Raw genomic sequence first — 21,524 nt, 5'->3', positions numbered from 1 at the left:
ATTACAATTTCTATTTTATTTTTTCTAATATGTTAATTAGTAAGTAATCTATATTAATATTTCATTTAAATTAAATTACTCATATTAAATTGTTCCTGAAACTAATTAAACTATAGTTGTTTAATAGAAAGAGTTGGGTTTCAAAGAAATTCTCTAAAATTGAGGAAAATCCTTTTCCCCAACCTTTTATGTCACCTTTTCACTTGAAATCACCTCTGCCTCCTGCAAAACCCTCATCTCCTTCCGAAATTCACTAGGGGCTTTCTTTATCCTGTTTGGTTACCGAGAAAAAATGCAGAAAAAGCGACGAAAAGAAAGGTTTTAGTTGCATTTGTGATTGCGCACATAATAGAACGGAAGGTTAATACTAACCCATTATCTAGCTGGCTTTCCACTTTCATAGAACACTGGCATATTAGAAATGCACCTGAAAACACAAATTTCCCCGTTTTGTCGATTTCATTACATTGTCTCCTCAACATTTCATACAGCACTAAAAAGCATTAATTCTCGAAAGCACAAGAAACCGAATCAACAAAGGTCGAAAGCATTCTCTTTCTCTATAGCTCTGTCTTACAGTTCATTGCCCTCAGAGATGACATGTTTCTCGTGACGACCTGCTACCAGATTAAAACCACCAACCACCATTTGTGTCAGCATTATTCGTGGCGAGGGGCCTTGATATGAATTTTTCTTTTTAACATAGAAATTTGGATTTTAACTTTAATTTGTCCTCCTCCAGTTTAATTTTGTTTTCACGTGATTCCAACTCTCTAAATAAAGAATGAAGAGAAAAAACAAAGTAATCTCAAATATTTCCATGACTTTAATTTCTCTGTCAAAAGATGATAATTGAATTTGCTAAGGATCAATAAAAGATTGATGAATTTCAATTTATCATGAAAAATTCGTAATACTGCAGAAATTTGAGCAATTTGAGTGAGACATAGCAAGTTAAAACTAAAGGCCCCAATGAACCGTCATAAACTGTCTAAACCAATTCAAAATCATGATTTCTAAAAGTTGGTGGTTTGGTTTAATATAGAAAATATAGAGAAACTGAAAAGGTAAGTTCGATTTATGGTGTTTAAGTCAAAACCACCGAAACTGTCAACCGAACTGAACCAAACATATATCATATGCATTTTTTTTCCCATGTGAATTTAGATTAGCCGAACACTTTTTTTTTTTTTTCAATAAGTCATACATTAAGTTATTATTTTTGTTAATAGCCTATAAGCCATTAAAGAATAGCCAAGTAGCATACAAAATTGAGAAACTGCAATTGCATACTTGTTTTCTAGTCGTCCATGTTCTTCATGTATTCCTTTGAAAGTTTAGTCTCCATTATCAACTGCTGTTCTTTGACAAGTGAATAGCCTGATTCAAGTAAAGCCTCCACAGTTTGCTGCTCCAACACAAGGAAATACCAATTTAAGCCACTCCAATATTGCATAAGTATTTACACATTAATGAAACAAGTCAAATGACAAATATATAAAAAAGTTAAAGTTAAAACCAGATACATATTATTTTTATATAGATACATAGAAAAGTTAATGCCACAGAAATGTTCCATCTATCAGGAAAAAAAAAAAAAAAAATCATTTGTTCTGTCACAGACAATAATCAACATACAGACATTAATACTTCTAGTCTTCTCACTATTGGGAAATGAATATGGTTATAAATGAGTGGATGTTGAAAAACCCATATTATATAAAATCTTGACTTTTAGTAGGTCTAACACACATATACTTATAAGTCCTCATATCACTTGTTTATTATTATTATTCAATGTAAAATTCATACATCCAAGGGTAACCACTTCACATTTATCATTTTTCGCATTTAGATAGGGATTTTTGGAGCGAAAAATAGCACTGCATTTCTATACCCAACCAAAAGAAATAGAAGAAGGAATAAAAATACTGATGGAAAAAGGGGCACAAAAATTACACTATACTTAAGCTACCTTCGGGGGAGTAAACACAGGAAGTTCCTCATTCTTCCTCTGTCTGAGAAGTTTGTTGCCAAGATTCTCAACACCTCCAATGTCCTCAATCCACTAAAACAGAAAAAAAGTTTCAATATGAACACGGGTGTATAATTGAATGATTTTCAAATAAGAAATGTCAGACTTTGTTAGTGAAACTAATAATTTCCTTACTTAAAAAGGCAAATGTATCACGCAATGTTAGACAACTAATAATGAACTATTCATGAAGACTAGCTATATGAAGCAAGCAAAAGCCAGGTAACAATTTATTGGAATTCAAAAATTGCATTTCCAGTTCAAAGGAAACTCTAGCACTTTTTCCCCCCTTTTCGTGGGAAAGGAAGCTTCAGCTAAAAGCTATAATTAGACTTCATTCCATAATTATTTGACAAAACAAACAAACGTTCAAGAGGCCAGGCAACCTGTTAACAAAATTTTGTTCTGTCAACCATCTAAATAACAAACAATTACTGATAGGAATTTAACAAGCCACATTAAATAGGTTTAGATGTCCAATAAATGCATTGGCAGACATCCTATTAATTATAGGACTCTAGCCTTCATGGGTCTCAAGACTTCTGTACATGAGGAAACATGGGTTCATATAATAGCATATACTTCGCCTGTCCCAAATTAATTTTCCACTTCCTATTAGTTAAAAGTCAACAAGTCAAGACTAATTTGTCAATAATACCCACCAAATAACTTGCATTGATTTCTGTGCTACTTTCTACTAAAGGATAAAATTGGTAAACTAACAAAAAGCACTTCATGCAAAGGGCTTATCTTAATCTTCAAGCCAAAGTTCAACTGGACTATGTTATGGGACCAAGGGAGTAATTGCAACCAAGCATCGGAGAAGGTGAAATATAGTCAAAGAAAGTGATTGTATACAACAAAGGCCATTCAGAAAATTGAATAACATTAGATATCTAAATTAATTTGCATACAATAATGAGTTTGGTTGGAAGGAAGGATATAAGACAGGAAAACAGAGAGAAGTGAGGATAGAAACTCATATTATTTGAAGGAAATGCAAGGAAAGGGCAATATAAACTTAACCAATGGTGAAAGAAAGAATTTGGATGATGAAACACAGACATGCACATAATAAAGTTGGATTATCTAGTTTTCTTCTATTCAAAACTTGGGCTTCCCATTATCAAAATCATCGTCGTACTTTCAATCACATCCATGTATCTTTATGCTTGCACTTCTCCTATTTGTATTTATGTTAAAGTTATTTAATATATAAATAACAATAATACTGAAATTTTTATTTGCAAGAGAACAGATAACTCTAAGGTGCAAAGCTTTCACACTTGACATAAAAGAATCACAAACCTCAGAAATTGACTTGTCATAAGTCCGGGACCGTAGAGCTCCATAAAAATCCAAAGCTGAAAATCAACCCCCAAGAAACAAAAAAAAAAAAAAAAGTAAACGATGATGAAGTCTGCATAACTTTCCATCTTATTTTGGTTAAAGCAGATTGCCAAATGACAGCAAAGTGTAAGCATATCAACCATTGGAGGCACCATCACATTTAACAAATTATGGATAAAGTTGATATATTTCATAAAACATAAATAAATAAACGTTTTCCAAGCTTGTTGATCACCCTAAATGGTTTTGCTGCACGCCAAAATTAAGTCAATGGATATTGGTTCGAAGTCCATATCATTTGCATGCTGTACTGTAACTATGCTCAGAATGTCTTAGGGCTAGAGCTGGGGGAGTGTTTAGCTCCATGAACTCAACTCACTTATCAATCCCCAAGAAACAAAACAAAGTAAATGACGATGAAGTCTGCATAACTTTCCATCTTATTTTGGTTAAAGCAAATTGCCAAATGACAGCAAAGTGTAAGCACATCAAGCATTGAATGCACCATCACATTTAACAAATTATGGATAAAGTTGATAAATTTTTATAAACCATAAATAAATAAAAGTTTTCCAAGCTTGTTGATCACCCTTAATGGTTTTACTGCACGCCAAAAGTAAGATGGTGGATATTGGCTTGACGTCGTATCCCTTTGCATGTTTACTGTAACTATGCTCAGAATGTCTTAGGGCTAGATCTGGGGGAGTGTTTTGCTCCACTAACTCATCTCAGTTAACTGAGGTCTGATATGCCCAGATTCAAAATGTCAAAAGGTCTAAAATGTTAATAGTGCTGCAAGTGCCGATTCAAGGTCTCATAGTCCACAAGAATCTAAGACCTGAGTCACCTGACAACACATTGCTGCAGTTCAAATTTTGAGAGCTTTCTCCCAGACAAATTTATCACCTTGTGATAAGTGATGTCAACAATTAGGTGTGATGAATCATGCAGGCAAATGCATATGTAATAAGTAATAACTTTTTGCAAATGGAGACTATCCAAATCATAAGTAGAAGGTATCCGGTGATCTACTCCAATTTGTAGTGGCTACACGATGACAGAAGGTCAGCCCAGTTTGAAATGCATCCTTCTAGTACAGGAAAATAATAAAAGGAGTTTGGTTCATATGACTCAAGCAAGATCTGAATGACAGCCTGTCACCAATATCAAATTGCTGAGGGTCTCATGATTGAAGTATCATGCATCTCTATAGATGACTAGTGTCTCTTTAGAAGTACCGTTTCTGCATCTCCCTACAAATATGGGTTACAGATGTGAATTCCATTGTGAATTCCAGTACAGAATGCTTCGTGTTCCTAGCTCTGCAGTTTCTCCAAAATTAAAGAGATCTTTCCGTCAACCTTGGCATCTTGCCATCCCATTAAACCCGATACCATATTAAAAGCTAAGAAAGTTTGAAAACGACACTTGTTCTTCCCGATTCAAGCTTGGGTTTGAAATATTGAAATTTTACATGTCCTGAAGAGGAAATCTTAGCTCCTGCAGCCAGCAGCGTCTTACTGGAGCTTTTATTGATCTAAATGGATCTTCTCAATCTGTATCATTTGATCTGCAAATACAATGAGGGTGCACAATATACTCAAGTGCCTTTTGGTCCCTTTTTTTCTTGATATAGCTTTGCATGCCTGGATGATGAGGGGACATAAAACCACATGAACACACTTCAGACAGCCACAGAAAGATTAATACAATAGCATATGCTACACTGTGATAATACAAGTTGTACAGCAAACATTTAGTCCACAAGCATTGACAGAAGACATTTGGAATGAAAAATAAGAATACATTTAAAACAGGTAAAACACATAATTGCATTGACTAATGTTACAATCCTATCAAGTAAAAACCTCAAGAAATGCAACATGAAGTTAAGTATAACAGTTCAAAGTGATAGGAAGAATATAAAGGTACCTTGATTAGGAAACGTGTTTACAATGCTTATAACCTCATCTTTTGATATGCCATCCTTCTCATACATTCTATGAACAATGTTCACAATATCTTCATGGTTAGGCTGCCTGTACCACACAATATTTTGGATGTCAATGTAGCTCACTAGATTGTCACTGGACAAGGATGGGATCTTGTGTGAATGGAAGTGCCATGACATGTTATTTTCAGTAAGTGTCCTAATTGGAATAAACTAAATTGCACTCTGCAAAATGTGAAAGTGTCATTGGTGTTTGTACAAAACAAACAAGGAGCTAAAATATAAAACCGTATTGATTGTTTGATGAATCATGTACCAGTAAAATTTTTCCATTCTTCCATCACGAATCAAGGGGGCATAAATCCTTGAAAAGTCATTTCCTGTCACAATGATAGGAATTCTTTTTGTGACATCTGATTCTCGCCAATCTTGTCCAATACTCACTCTTGTAGGATTATCAGACAGATTCATTAGGGTTCCAACAACAATTTGATTATTCACTGTCATTTGAGTGTTTCCTGAATAAAAAGAAATTGTATATATTTCAAGACAAAGAATGAATATAAGAAAAAAAGAAACAAAAATGTGCCAGTTACTTCAAGGTGAGTAATTTGATGCTAAAAATCCTAAAAACCATAACAGTGTACACAAACACAGTAAAGATGTAAAAGACATCATAATAAAATGGAAGGCAATGCTAAAACTGTGTAATTAAATCATTCAGGCCGGATTCCAGAGTTCAAATGTAAATGTATTCGTAGCTCACCAAATCTACCAAGGCCAGCATCAATATCATTGATCATCAAACAGCTCATTTTTCCCTGCATTAGTTAAGGGAAACTGGCCAAATTGGATTAATGACTTAAAGAAGTCCATTAAGTAACAGCAGCATAAATCTTTCACATTAATGGATCAATATGTAGAGTAAACACTGCACATAGTTCAACCAAATTAACTGCACTTAGTATCACATCAAACTAGAAACTTGAGCCTTACATAAGCCCATATTCCCACTATTACGTGGACTGAAGAGAGCCCATTCAGTCAAATGATTTCAAAAATATATTTGACAAACATAGAAAAAAGTTTTACTTCTTAACATAGAAACAATCTTTTTCCCACTTTTCACACAAAAAAATAAATAAATGAGAACATATGTTCTGCATATACAACCAATAATACATTGTTGATGAGTACAACTAAATTATACTAATGGTATCCAATTTCATACTTAGTTTCACTAAAGTCACATAACATCAATTGCAATCTTTCCAGTCACTAAATTTTGGTTTTAGTTTCAGAGGGATGTCACTTACAAGCGATCAGTAATCAGAAATACTAGAATGGCACTAAAACCAAAATATCTCATTAAAAAAAAAGAAACAATATGGAAATCACAAGGGGACTCCATTGCTACTATGTAAGCAACATGGATTCATATATGTAGCCTATCAGCTCAGCTTTACTTTTGCAATTGGAGGATTTGATTGTAAGTACATTCAAATCAGACTCTTTGGATGTTACCCGCCTGTATTATCTTTTCAGGAATTTCCGGGTCTGCAAATGTAATTTTGTGTAAGATGAAGTGCAAAGAGATGCATTAGATGGTGCAAAGGCTATTCTCATCTGATAATAGTGACAACTCAAGATTATTTTAATAAGAGAAAGTCAGTAGATTTGAGAGGAGAAAAAAAGAGTTGAAGATTCACAAGGCCAACACATTGAGGTATAAAAATAAAAAAGAACCAATATCATTATACGCCTCACATATAGCAACACTATTAAAGTCATGACCCTAGACATACATATACCAATATTGAGAATGGTAAAGCTTCTAACTTGGTTCTGGACCACTTGAGAAGCTGTTCTATAGCGTTCTCGGATCAGTTTTCCAGGTTCTCCTGAAAATGGAAGAAAATATTATGCATATGTGTGATTTCACATTTAAATTAATGTAACCAAGAAACAAATCTAGTAAGTTTATTTATTACAGGTTGCAGGGAGTCCATCTTACCAGCTCTTTCTGATTCTAGTTCTCCAGCAGACATAATTACAGGTTCAACTCCCATGGCTTGAAAAATAAGCTCAGTCTGAAATGATTTTCCTTGTCCTTTTCCTCCCCAAATACCTATAAGACAAAGCATTAATGAATGGCCACCAAAAAAAAAAATTAAATTTTCAATTCTCCTAATGTGGAAAAATGTGAAGCCACATGTTGGAGAGTATTACTAGAAATAGGAACACTACTCAGCACTTATAAAAGTGGCATAGAGATTACTAATTTGCTTGGAAATATATGTAGAAGATAACCCTGTTAGCACATATATAAAATGTCTCTAAGGGAAATAATTATATGCTACCATGTTTAGAAGTAAGATTGAATTGTGAAGAGAGGGACTGGCAACTGTCAACCAACTCTAACCAACATTTCTCAACTTTGACAATGAACAATAACTTGAATCAATACCTAGGATTAAAGGAACTTTGACATCGAGAAGATGAGCTATGTAGTTCTTCACAATGTGGCATACTGCATTAAGAGCAGAACACGTAAAAACTATGTAAGCAGTGATTTATATTGTTATACATGTTATATATAGTACATGACAAAGTTGCATAAAGCTTGACATAAGATTATAGTAAGAGATTACAATTTATTCACACACCATATAATTACAACAGATACAAGTTATTCATACATTGCCCTTAAAGGGTTACACAGTTATACTAATTAAAAATGGAAGCCTTCCACAAAAGCTCCTATCTGAGCCAGTGGTTAAATAGTATCAGAAACATAAATGTGAATTTCATCATTTTCTAAATCATGCAAATTTCTGCTACTATATAGTCTTATTTCAACAAATAAAATTGAAAATCACATCAACAATCAGTGGAAAGAGGTGTGCTGCTAAGGCTTTTGTGCATGCAAAGCTACGAAATCTTGTCAGTTGGCAAGTTTACAAAATATTCTAGAAATGCCAGCATTTCCAGATTGAATCATGTTTATATATGCCATATGAAAAGGAATAATAACTCATCACATGCAACCTAATTTCTTATATCCATAAATTGGTCCTGCAATCAATGAAGTTCAGTTGACCATTAATGTCGGAATTCTCTTGCACATATTATTACATTGACAGGTAAATGGTGAAACAAGTTCCTTGTTTGCCAAAGATTGAGAAACAGAACTATGTTATCCTCTTTCCTAATAAAGAATCTCAAGGTTTTGAAAACTAGAAGTGTTATAGACAAACTACCAAAGTCCAAAGGGAGCCCTTGCAAATTGATGCTGGTTACCAAGTAGCCAACAGAAACTTACTAATCAAGCTTTCCATCAAATGACAGCAGACAAATAACATTAAATGCAAGAGGGAAATTAAGGCTCTGTATCAAACATATCTCACTGACATGTTGACAATTATGCAATTAAAGCAAAGGCTAAAAAATTGCCTACACATCATATCAAATATAACCACTTCTTGTGCCCTTATAAAACAAATAGCAACAGAAATTGACAAGATTCATACGAAAAAATTAAGATCACAAATAAGACAATAATTCAATTGGATAGTAATCCATTTCTACCAACTTTTATTACTCCAAAAAAAAAATCATCATAGTTTCTCCACCTTTGCCCAAACCTACAACTTACCAACTTTATCCTGTCAAAAAACAAAACACAAAATTGGAACATGATGAATATCCAAGAATTCATAATCCATAGATAAATTACTAAACAAAAAAGGAATAAAAAAAAAGTAGTTTTAGCTCCTAAACTCTGTATACAACATCGACTAGAGAAAAGAATATTTCTCCACAGATTTTGCACAACATCTAGTCCTAAATTTTCTACAAATAGGAACTTTACATAAAATCATTAGCGACCGAGCATCAGAAAGCAAACAGAAGTTACCAAGAACACAGGAGCGATGTAATAATCGCCTTTAAGATACTCAAATGACCTTGTCACTTTCTGACGGTAATCAAACACAATATCCGCTGCAAAAATAAAAATGAAAAAAAAAATATCCTAAACGATAATATGCTAACTGTAATAAACAATAAGAACCAAAGGAAAGAAATATTACAATCTTTTCCAAGGAAATTTCCGGCGAAAAGAGGATCGATGACGCCAGCTCTGGCGCCGACAGCAATGTTCATGTTATCAGCCTCTTTGCCCAGCCTATACAGATAATCTTTCCCCTCCGAATCCTTGGCTTCCCATGATGACTGCTCCGATAGTCTCTTCTTGGGCGTTTTCTCGGCGCTATAGTGATCATTAGAGGATGGAGAGTTTGATTGAGAGCAGGAAGTAGGGAATTGAAAAGGTGCGATTCTTTTGTTGTAAGAATTTGAAGGCGTAACTGTAAAGAGAGATTGGGGTTTCAAAAGAGACGAAGAGGTAATGTTGAACAGAGCCATTTTTGTTGCTGTTGGTAGTGGTGTGGGGCTTTATTGATCGGGGAGATTACATTGGGAGTATTTGGCGCCACATAGTTAAAGCGTTCTCCTGCTTCGTGTGCACAGAAACGAACTTGCAGATTATGAATGGGGTCCACTGTACACCCCATGTCCAGTCTTGCCGCCTTTTTTATTATAAAACTTCTATTTTTAAAATTTTATTTGATATGAATACATTTATATTTTTCGGTATAGATAAAATAAAATAAAATTTATTTGATTCAGGTTTTATTAATTAATTTCAAAAAAATTCAAACGAAATTAATAATTTATGTATACTGATATTTTTCAAATAACTCAAATTAATTTTAAAATAAATAGTAGTTTGTTTTTTTATTCAAATTTTAGCTAATAAAATGTTTCAATTACAAAGCAATTTTTTAGAGAAAAGAAAAAAAAAGAAGATAAACATAGGAGGTCAAATTGCAAAAGTAAAAAAGAAAATTTGAAATGATATTTATTATTAGGCCATTATTGATCTATGTTAATATGTTTCAATTTCATAACTAGAGTCGCTTTTTTACCGAGAGTAAATGGGTTTCCACAATAATTAATCAAAGTCAATTAGTTAAAAGAAATTTATCATATTATAGATTTGAAAATAACTGAAAAGTTCCTCAAATTATATTGCCACAATTATAATAAAGTGATAGACATATGAAATCAATTGCTTCAAAAATAGATAAAGGCATTATTCAACATTTATTTTAACTCACTGAATATTTTAATCTATAAAATTACACTTATATATTTATTTTATTCAACATACTAATTTATAATTTGATTAAACACTATTTTAAAGTTTGAAAATACAATACCGTACTAGTCCTAAATAGGTAGTGCATTTTGCATTAATAGATGAATGGGAATTATGATAGCCAAAACATCATAGCCATTTATAAACAATATAGCTAAAAAACAAAACAAGAAGGTAATCTACTTCACTTAAACACATAATTTCCCATGAGGAAACATCTTCCTAGTAAAATTGTATGCATATATAATAAATAATTCCTCTCGTACTTCAATTACCGAGTCTAACTAATTTCTCTGACAACCACCATGGCTTGTTGTCCACTCTGATTCACATCCATAGCAAAACTCGAACTTGCACCTGCAATTATATTATCATATGCAGGATTATAGTTTAAAACAAAATGCAACTTAACTATTATATGGTATAAGTGCTACCTAGCTCCAAAGTTTTTTAAAATTTGTTTTTTAAAAAATTAAACATTTTTCTTTTAATTTAACCCCTTTTAGCTTTTGAAATTTTTTTATTTAGTTTTCTTTCCAAGAGTCGAGGTATTAGTTGTTATAATAACTATCAGCTATTAATTAAATATTTATTATTCAGCAGAAATAATTATGTAATTAGCTCTTAAATATGAGTTAATAGTACAGAAAAATTTGATTAATTATTGTTAAAATGCTAACCAAATAATTTAAAAATGATACCTTTAACAATGTTGCCAAATTAGTTTAAACCAAACACCCCTACTGTTTTTGACAACCCCTAATCATTTTCTTATTTAAAAAACTTTACTTGGAAACTTTTTCTCATTAGCTAGTTGCTAATTTTATTTTATGTTGTATTTTTTTTAACTCAATAACCTTTATTAAATTTATTAATGAAAAAAAATCAGACTTTTGTAAATTAAATTTTGATATGATTAAAAACTATTAAAAATAATAAATTATTATCAATACTGTATTTTAATTAATACTAGAAGAATTACTATTTATAAGCAAAACAAATTTATTTAAACACAGAATTTAACATAGAAATCGAATCAGTAGTATACTAACCTGCATGTTATATGTGGGCAACCTTCCGTTCTTTCAACATAAAATTTACAGCGAGGACATCTACTCCATTTCTGAGCTCTAGCAAGTTCCATCACCATCAAATCTTCCCTTCCTCTTTCATCCTCATTCAACCTCTGAAACACTTCACACTCAACTCCAGAATGCCAAGGCACATAACACTGAGCGCAGAACAATCTATGGCAAAACGGACACTCAGACTCTCTAATAGCTTCTCCTCCACAATCACAATCATTCACCAAAAGTGCAGAACAATCCTTAAAAGGACAATAGAACTTCTCCCATTCGCTTATCATCTCCTTGCATAGCATTTCCTCCCAGATATCAATTACTCCCTTGGAAAGCTGAGATCTGCAAATGTCAAGTTCGAGAATTGCTCGGCAATTCATTCCTGGACAAGTAATAATAGTACAAGTACTATCTTGAATTTTTGCAGCTAGATGTTTGCTTATACAATCGCAGCAAAAAGAGTGAACACAGCTATCGATTTTGAACATTTGGTCGATTTCTTTTATTTCTACACAAATTTCGCAGAAAATGAGTGAAGATTCGCCCGTTTCTTTAGGGTTTGGCTCTGGAGATGGTTCAATCATTGGAATTGATGATGGAATTTTGTTTTTCACCTGAGAAATTATCAACGAGCCCATTGATTCCTCCTGGAATAGTACTTCCTCAGCGTATTGGGCGTTAGAGAGAGTTTCTTTTGCCATTGCAGAGAACTAGACAATGGATTGATAAAAGATGAGAAATAAGTAAATATAAAGGATGAGACCATGGATTTGTAAGGCGACTTCGCTTGGAAGGAGTCGTTCCCCATTGGAAAATGGAATCTACTTTCTGATTAATTTTTTTCTTGTTTTTTTTTTTTTTTTTTTTTTCTTTTTCTGCATGACCTTTCCTTTTTCTTGATTTCGAATTTCTATTGCTACCACGTGCTTAACCCAACTTTTTTTTTATTAAAAAGACCAACCAAAATTAATAGCTTCTCAAATAGAATAAAGTTTTATGTTAGGGTAAAATTATATTTTGAAATAATATTAATGTTTTATTATTTTTTTTTGTGCATGATTTATAATTGGTAGGTTTACTTGCATCCAATATATGTACCTATTTATACATTAAATTAATTCTAAATAATATTTTAACGTATTATTTTGGCATTCACTAGAAAAAAAAACAAAACAGTGACATTTTTAATAAAAAAAATTTTTTCTAGATAATAAATTTCAAATTAAAAATATTCTCATTTGAGTTTTATAATTGATTTGATATACAATTACTCTATATATATATGTATTAAATGGGAAAAAACTTATTTTTTCCTTCAGCTTTTATAAAATTAATTAACTCGTATTTTTATATATTAGATATTTAGTCCACATTAAATTATCCTTCCGCTCAAAATCAAATGCTTTTTTCTATTAAATGAAGGTAAAAGACAAGAGAGAGGAGAGAGAGATATTTTAAAATGACATAAGGTACCCTTCAACTTTGTTTTCCTTACCAATTTTCCTCTGCTCTATTGTCTTCCTTCTCTCACCGCCACAGACCATATTTACTCCATCCACCACCGAGAAGGTGCTGCTAATTTTGTATTTCGAGGACAGGACTGGTGAAGCTTGGAGATTCCACTACTCCTAGTCGAAGAGCAGCCATGGCTAAGTCATTGACTGACGGTTGGATTGTAACAGATTTTGATTTGCCTGTATTTTATTTTGCTGTAGTTATGGCCAAAGCTTTATTTAAAGGTATTAAATGACACTGCTAATGTAAGAAGAAAAAAAAAAAAAAAAGGGGTGTTTTGATATCTAAAGCTAATTTCAAATTTGAGGTCTTGCCTTTTTGGTTTATTATGGGCTTTACTTTATATGTATTCTGCCGATTATTGTCCAAATTGTCAGAGAAATGAATGGTAGAAAACTACTTCATCCAGCTCACAAATACACCAAAAAAAAAAAAAAAAAACACAGTACAAGTTCTGGAGAATGAAGAAGTGGTTGGAGAAGAAGGGCAGATTCTTGAAATGATTTTTTTTTTAATGATTTGTAATGCTCTCAAAGTGAGATAGAGTATGAATTTAATGGTTGTTTAATATATTTATTTATTTATTGAGTTTGTATATCAGCTGAAATGGAGATTTGAGGAGTTGAAGGAGAAGAAGAGGAATAGTGGCTTTAATTTTTGACTTTTCAAAGGGTATTTTAGTCTTTTACCGTGCATTTAACGCAAAGCTCATCAAAATTGGACAGAAAGATCGTTTAATGTGATGGACTCATACCTAATACGCAAAAATAATATAGACTAAATACCTAATATACAAAAATAAAAAGATGAGTTAATTAATTTTATAAAATATAGGGAGAAATAATTATTTTCCATATCAAATTTAAGGAAATCTCAAAGGAAAAATATGAATATTTTATTTATCAAATTTAAGGAAATCTCAAAGGAGAAATATAAATCTTTTTCTTCCATGATCATATAATACTTGTTTTATTATTCACCCCGACACATAGCTTGAAGATAATATACAACTTACATGATTCGGTGACTGGGCGGATTTCACGATCGATTCAGTTACTTTCTCGGTAGATATGCGCTAAAATTTGGTTTCGTCATTAAACGATTCTTCTGCCAAAATCAAATGCTTTTTTCTATTAAACGAAGGTAAAAGGCAAGAGAGAGGAGAGAGGAAAGAGAGATATTTTAAAATGACAAACGTTGCTCTTCAACTCAAATTTATAGTTTTGTAAAACAATTTAACTAATGTTTATTTTAATGAATGAAAAGGAAAAGTTTGTGTTTTATTTATTTATTTATTTATTTTTTTTTTGAGGAAAGTTTGTTATTAATAAGCATATTTTAAAAATCAACTCACAAGAAAAGAGATTTTGTCATTAGACAAACATACGTACAAGGCAGTGTCAAAACTCAAACAACTTTAAATACATCACCTATTAACATCATAAGTCCAATTGAAGGCAAGCCAGCCTACATTGAAAATATATTGATTTGTCTTGGGAATGATTTTGGATAACAATATTTTTAAAATTGGAAAAGAGGATTTTTCTAAAAATAAAATACTTATCCGTTGGAAAAGTGGAAACTAATTAATGTTCAAGCTTTTTTTTTTGACTCGTTAAATGGTGAATTGTAATTATATCCAACTGAACTTAAATTTCTGATCCTTTTTTTTTTTTTGGCAAATTTCACTAATTTTTATTGGAAAATTATATATATATAGGGTCTATTTTATAAAATTAGTTATTTTAGTAGTTATTAGCTGTTTTAATAGTGTTTAGTTATTAGTTATTTTAGTAGCTTTTATGAAACGCTAAAAGCTAAACGTTACGTGAATTAATTTCACAAAACGCTATCATAACCTTTAAAAGCTAGTCCAAACGCTATGTTACCAAATAATTTTTTAAGTAGTGTTTAGCGTTTTGATTAAAAGCTATTTAAAAAGCCGTTGTTACTGAACACATTCATAATAGAAGTACAAAGTTAAAATTATGCATAGTCATTGTCATTAATTAGCTTAGATAAGAAGCTTCATTATAAAAGGGGGAATCAATATAAAGGAAAAATAAAGACAGAATATATATATATATATATATATATATATATATATGTAACATCCCTTCCCGGTTCACCCGTTAACCAGAATGAACCGAACCGAGACGCTACAAACTGGTTGACTTAATGACCTGTCATGTTGATCTCATAATGGATACAGACTCTTATATCATGCTGATGCTGTTTACATTAATAATGTAATTAATATTTACAAAACATTATACTAGTTTTCAAAATGAAATGGGCCCAACTGTGTGCCCTGTACATGCCATGAAAAGGATAGACAAAAGATACACATCAAAATGAGTAGCTACCCTGAAGACTGAGTCTTCTACAGATGAATTGTAGCAGTTGTAAGCTGACTCTCTACGGTCCAGTCTCAAAACCTGCGAGTTAAACAGGTAACTCGTTGAGCAAATAAAGCTCAGTGGATATCTCAACATATAAAGAAACAATTAAGCACATATAAACACACATGGATACTTAAACATGTGTATGGCACATATAAGCACACATATCATGATACTTTCATTTTACCTTGATGATCTTTCTTGCTGTTTATTATACTGTATGATTCATGCAATGTTAAATCAAGATATCTGTATGGCTTCATAAGGTTATAGTGAAACCGATGTGATAAGAAAAATTGTATGAAACTGGATGAAACTGTATGACTTGGCTGCTATGGCCCATATATAATCATATCCACTCAACGGCCTGTAGCCGGAGTACCAAACTGTATGGGGTGCAGATCTGCTATCCTATGTCGCGACATAGCCTTATCTACATGGTTTCTACCTAACCTCAATGGAGCATAATTTTGGTATGTCAATAGTATAACACAACAGCATATTAATGGTTTCATAACTTCATAAATCATAATGTTTACTTGGTTTCACATCATTTGCATGCTTGCATGTTGTTTTGATACATGTTCTTATGTTGTCTTTTTGTTTTACAATGATTGGAGGCATACAAGTTGAGCAAAGGAATCCAATTGCATAGAAAATGAAGTCCAAAAGAGCATAAAAACACAAGTCACGAGTGCGCCATGAAAAGTCGCGAGCGCGAGAAGCACACAAGAGGGTCAGAGAGTTTACAGGCCAAATTCGCGAGTGCGCAATGAAATTCGCGAGCGCAAAAAGCACCAAATGAGAGTCAGAGAGTTTACAGGCACAATTCGCGAGCGCACAATGAAATTCGCGAGCGCGCGTCGTGTTTTCCAGCCTGCGCAGTCTGTACTCTTTTGGTCATATCTCTCAATATATAACTCCGATTTGGGTGATTCAAAAACCCATGTAAGGCTAACACATAGAGGAACAAATAACTCTTCTATGACACTTCCTAATTCCATCATTAAATAGGGTCAAAATCAAGTTGAAGTTACTGGTTATTTTTCCAGCAAAACCTGTTTCAGCATAAACTCAATATCTACTTCATTTATTCAATTCCTCCCATGCTTTCTACCATTTCCAATCCTCTCACTCAACATTAAGCAACATATTTTCTCATTATCAACACACCACACAAGTTCTCATGCAAAGAAAGTGGTAAATGACAAGAGATATCAAACCTTCACTCCAAAAAGCTTGAGCTCTTCTTTAGCTTCCTTTTTCTGCTATCTTTGAACTCACTTCTCCTATACATAAGAATTCTTATGAATTATCTACAATATAACTCAATTAGAGGTTGAATAACATAGAGCTTCGAGAAATTCTACTTACTTGGAGAAATAGAGGTTGACTTAATGCTTAACTACCATGAAAATGGATGGAGAAAGGAAGGGAAAGGAAGGAGATGAAGAAGATGAAGATAAAGATGAAAATGGAAAAGTGAAATGGTTATCACGGGTAGGCCATCAAAATATCAATACATTTTAGGTGAACTTACCAAATGGTACCTCAATTGTCAACAGGCTACAACTTAATACCTAAGCTTGATCTTTTAGTGCAAGTAAATCCTAACCCTTATACTTTGATCTTTTTCTCTCATTCAAGTAAGTCCACTTATAATCCCATTCTACCCCAACCGGGTTTGGTTCAGCCCGACTCAACTCGACTCTATACAATGACTCGACTCAGTAGGATGTCACAATATATATATATACACACATGTATTTCTGGTGACCCTTTTATTCCTACTCCTACTCCTAGGTCTTGGCTGAGGGAAAAAGCGATATAGAAAGCGATATATACACACATTTTGATTCCTTCTTTTTAAAATGTGTGTGAGTCCCACTTGAGTGGGCACAGACACAACAAATCTCCCCCTGCACACTCAAGTGGGGACATTAGCTATCATAGTCCCTGCAACTAACCAACAATATTCGACTGTCACAAAATATTTGATGTCGTTCTTGACGAATTCCGAGTTCATTCAAGAATTTCTTCAGCCACAGCAACTCCATGCACGCTTCAGTAATCTTGACTATCACGACATGGCTCCCCCTGCAAATGTGATTGGATATCCTGAAAATCCATTTCACTGCAGTCCAATGTTCCTTTCCAAAATTTGAAAGAAACCGACTCACTACTTCAACTGAGTGAGCAATATCTGGCCGTGTACAAACCATGGCATACATCAAGCTTCCAACTGCAGAAGCATATGGAACGTTTTCCATTTCTTCATTGTGATATCCCGGGATCGGGGCACAACACCTTAAGCGAATCCCACATCGGCTACGTACAAGGTGGAAGTAATGTACAAAAGATTGGCAGGCCTTGAACTAGTGTGACGCGTTTTGGGTTGGCAGAGTGGGTGATCCCCTGGCCCAGGAACAAAACCGCATGGGAGATAGGCCCAAAGCGGACAATATCACACTAGGGCTGGGCTGTTACATTCCTTCTCTCCATCTGTAGAAGGGCACTGTTTAGAACTCAATTTAAAGTGATTAGTAAGAGGACAACTAACCGCTTTAGCGTTTTCCATTTTAAACCTTTGAAGTACTTTCTCAATGTACTTCTCCTGTAACAACCATAATTTCTTGGCTCTTCGATCTTCATGCCAAGAATTTGCTTTGTTGGTCCCAAGTCTTTCATGGCAAAAGACTTACTTAGCTGTATCTTCAAGCTAGAATTCTGACCAACAATCAACATATCAACATATCAACCACATAGAGCAAAAACAATATAGTCATCATCAGAGAATAGAAACACAGTGATCTGAAGTAGTCTTTCTGTAGCTTTGCTCCCCCATAACAGACTCAAACTTCTTATACCACTGTCTCAGTGCCTGCTTCAAGCCGTACAGGCTCTTCTTCAGTTTGCAAACACAATCTTCTTTTTCTACAAAACCCTTTGATTGCTCCATGTATATTTCTTCTTCCAAATCTCCACGTAGAAAGGTAGTCTTTCCATCCATTTGCTCGATTTCCAGTTCAAAACTGGCGGCCATTCCGAGCATTGTTCGAATAGATGTCATTTTCACAACTGGTGAAAAGATCAAAATCAATACCCTTTCTTTGATTAAATCCTTTCACAATCAGTCCAGCTTTGAATCATGGTTGGGAGCTGTGTTCTTCCTGCTTGATCCTGAACACCCACTTGTTCTTCAAAGCTTTCTTGCATTTAGGTAACTTCATCAGCTCAAATGTTTCATCCTCATGCAAGGACTTCATTTCATCTTGCATGGCTTCAATCCAATTCCTCTTGTGTTCATTTTCAATAGCTTCTTCAAAGCTTTCAGGTTCTCCCCCGTCAGTCATTAGTACATACTCATTGACTGGATATCTAGTAGATGGTTGTCAGACTCTACTAGATCTTCTTAATGTTTGAGAACCTTCCGGTGCTGGTGGTTGAACATGAACACCATAATCTTCATCTGATTCATTTTCATTAGGAACTTCTGGATTTTCTAACTCTGGCACTTATTCTTATGGAACATTTTCTTCATCTCCAATTTGTCTGCGTTCTATTGGAGGGACTCTCTGTATGTTTGTTGAGTCTTCATCAGATCTATTGGCACTTTGCTTCAATAGTCTGATCTTCAACAAATATAGCATCGCGATTTCTTATAATCGTCTTCTGGATTGGGTCATAAAACCTATAGCCACATTGGTCTTAGCCATAGCCAATGAATACACACTGTCTAGTCTTGACATCAAGCTTCGACCGTTCATCCTTCGGGACATGTACGAAGGCTTTGCAACCAAACATTCGCAAATGATCATAGGAAACATCCTTTCCTAACCGTACTCTCTCTGGAGTATCATACTGTAGAGGGAAACAGAGTGAACGGCGAACTGCTGTGAGTAACGCTTCACCCCAAATCTTTTAGACAATTTTGCATATGAGAGTAAACATCTGACTCTCTCCATCAAAGTTCTGTTCATCCTCTCAGCCAAACTGTTCAGTTGCGGCATCTTGGAAGGTGTCGTTTGATGTCGAATGCCATGCTCTTTGCAGAAAGCATCAAATGGCCAGTGTATTCTCCACCATTATCTATCCTGATACACTTCAGCTTCTTGCCTGTCTGTCTCTGAACCAGGTTTAGAAGACTTCAATATGAATACCCAAGTCTTCCTAGATTGGTCATCGATAAATATCACAAAATATCTATTTCCACCATATGACATCGTCAATGGTCCACACAAATCTGAATGAATCAGATCTAATACACTCTTCATTCTAAAAGGATGGGTAATCTTGAAAGCTACTCTGTTTAGCTTTCACACCATACAATCAGGACACTTGTCTAGGTGAACTTCATCCAATCCAGGTAGTACATTCTTTCTTGCTAGAGTTTTCTTACTCATGTGGCATAGTCGTTTATGCCACAATTCAAATGTACTGTCATTCTCTGCTACACTCAAAGTGTCTTACGAGAGTTTCGCATGCATCACGTACAACTCTCAGTCTTTAGCTACCACAAATGAACCTTTTGTGAGTTTCCACTGACCATTTCTGAAGGTGCTACAGAAACCTTCATCATCAAATCTACCAACCGAGATTTGGACGCATGCTCGAAAGCCCATTCCTCATCAGTCTTGTCTTCCGGTTTAGTTGAACTAAACACAGGCAAATGCATTTGATTACCATAAGGAGATCTCTCATTTCTCCATATATGGTCATTCTCGCCATTTAGACTGATCATTTTGCTTGTCCATTTTGACTTTGCGCAGAAAATCATCACCAACATAAACCATATACGTGAACAGCAGTATACGTGAATAGTGACCATGAATAGTAATAGTATACTCGAATAGTAACTGTATGCATAAATAGTAACTGTAACACGTGAATAGTACTATGCGTGAATAGTGCTGGGCGCACTTGAAATGGACTCAGCAACAGTAACGCCAATAGTACTGTTCACCATCAACTATGAGTTACTATTTTACTATTCATCACTAAGTCGATTCTGCAACGTCTTTCCGAGCGGACAACACCAGTGGACTTGTCGTAATTTTCTCTTCGTCATGGTATATTTATTTTCAAAATATATCCACGGATCCGGTACTGCTATTTGAATGGTTGGACCTGCCGAAACCTTCAGCTCTGATACCACTTGTTAGGCATCAGCTCTGATATCAGTTTTTGGACATCAGCTCTGATACTACTTATTAGTCCCTTCAATCAATTAAGAGAAAATTAACGCAGCGAAAAAATAGAAATGAGACACACAGAAATTTACATGGTTCACTCTCAACTGTTTAGGGCTACGTCCACGGGACAAACTCCGAATAATTCTTCCATTATTAAAAAATAGTAGGTACACAAAGAGAGTAATACAAAAATAGTGACACAAAAAGTATTTTCCAAAACACTCCAAAATAATTTCCTCACTATTTTTCTCTCCCCTATTTTAGGAAACCCTTCCTAAAACTAGATATCTCTCTATATTTTTTTCTTCTTCTTCTACTGTGTGTGTGACTGCATCTGCCTCTATTTATAGGCAGGAACGCGTTTAATGAGCAGTGTACAACTCATTCAAGTTGCACCGCCACTTTACATTTTGTCAAAAACGCCCGCCAACATTGATTCCTTCTTTTCAAAATGTGTGTGGGTCCCACTTGAGTGGGCACTGACATAAACACAAAAGCCATTTTAAATACAATGATTTTTTGCATTCTTTTTTATTATGATTTATGAATTTAAAAATAATGGCTTTTGATATTTTTTTTTTTATGAGTTTTACAGTTTTTGAATATTGTTATTTATGTTTTTACTATTATTTTTTCATTGTCAATTTGCGCTGCTAGAGCTACATCGACACATGATCATAAAGGTAATATCGTGAATAGACAAAGAACTTCAGTGGTAACAATATCGCTAGATAATTATATGCCCACACTAACGTACTTCAATTAGCATAAAATTTAAG

The 21,524-nt window shown here is 33.9% G+C and overlaps 2 protein-coding genes across 6 annotated transcripts; both read right to left on the bottom strand.

The window, feature by feature from the left end:
- Nucleotides 1–368: 368 nt before the first annotated feature.
- On the bottom strand, nt 369–9,844 carry LOC105630265 (P-loop containing nucleoside triphosphate hydrolases superfamily protein). 4 transcript variants are annotated; one of them, XM_020677842.3, is made up of 13 exons: nt 9,428–9,844; nt 9,253–9,338; nt 8,992–9,001; nt 7,804–7,866; nt 7,351–7,464; nt 7,176–7,237; nt 6,103–6,157; nt 5,653–5,854; nt 5,318–5,424; nt 3,344–3,399; nt 1,976–2,068; nt 1,294–1,408; nt 423–620 (listed from the first exon to the last, which is right to left on the bottom strand). In XM_020677842.3, exons 1-12 carry the CDS (start codon nt 9,759–9,761, stop codon nt 1,301–1,303), a joined length of 1,290 nt encoding a protein of 429 aa, XP_020533501.1. In that variant the 5' UTR covers nt 9,762–9,844; the 3' UTR covers nt 423–620; nt 1,294–1,300. The 4 variants fall into 4 exon arrangements, with proteins under 4 accessions (XP_089579625.1, XP_020533501.1, XP_020533503.1 ...); XM_089723499.1 differs by lacking the exons at nt 8,992–9,001; nt 9,253–9,338 and having other exon boundaries at nt 369–427; nt 9,428–9,843; XM_020677844.3 differs by lacking the exons at nt 8,992–9,001; nt 9,253–9,338 and having other exon boundaries at nt 9,428–9,843.
- Nucleotides 9,845–10,623: 779 nt separating this feature from the next.
- LOC105630264 (E3 ubiquitin-protein ligase RSL1) lies at nt 10,624–13,407 on the bottom strand. 2 transcript variants are annotated; one of them, XM_089715676.1, is made up of 3 exons: nt 13,132–13,407; nt 11,610–12,346; nt 10,624–10,914 (listed from the first exon to the last, which is right to left on the bottom strand). In XM_089715676.1, exons 2-3 carry the CDS (start codon nt 12,335–12,337, stop codon nt 10,842–10,844), a joined length of 801 nt encoding a protein of 266 aa, XP_089571802.1. In that variant the 5' UTR covers nt 12,338–12,346; nt 13,132–13,407; the 3' UTR covers nt 10,624–10,841. The 2 variants fall into 2 exon arrangements, with proteins under 2 accessions (XP_089571802.1, XP_089571776.1); XM_089715650.1 differs by lacking the exon at nt 13,132–13,407 and having other exon boundaries at nt 11,610–12,493.
- Between the last annotated feature and the right edge of the window lie 8,117 nt (nt 13,408–21,524).

The sequence above is a fragment of the Jatropha curcas genome, chromosome 1 (assembly GCF_041381405.1).
Source record: "Jatropha curcas cultivar XTBG-Jc1 chromosome 1, XTBG_Jcur_1.0, whole genome shotgun sequence".
In the NCBI taxonomy this organism is placed as follows: Eukaryota; Viridiplantae; Streptophyta; class Magnoliopsida; order Malpighiales; family Euphorbiaceae; genus Jatropha; species Jatropha curcas.
Note: the sequence above shows the minus strand (reverse complement) of the source record. Positions and strands in the feature narration are given on the sequence as shown.

Coding starts and splice junctions, on each gene's coding strand:
- LOC105630265 (XM_020677842.3), bottom strand. CDS start 9,761: ATGGCTCTGTTCAACATTACCTCTTCGTCTCTTTTGAAACCCCAATCT. Junction 7,238..7,350: donor ACTAGAATCAGAAAGAGCTG/GTAAGATGGACT, acceptor TTCCATTTTCAG/GAGAACCTGGAAAACTGATC. Junction 5,855..6,102: donor TGCTGGCCTTGGTAGATTTG/GTGAGCTACGAA, acceptor CTTTTTATTCAG/GAAACACTCAAATGACAGTG.
- LOC105630264 (XM_089715676.1), bottom strand. CDS start 12,337: ATGGCAAAAGAAACTCTCTCTAACGCCCAATACGCTGAGGAAGTACTA. Junction 10,915..11,609: donor TGCCCACATATAACATGCAG/GTTAGTATACTA, acceptor ATATAATTGCAG/GTGCAAGTTCGAGTTTTGCT.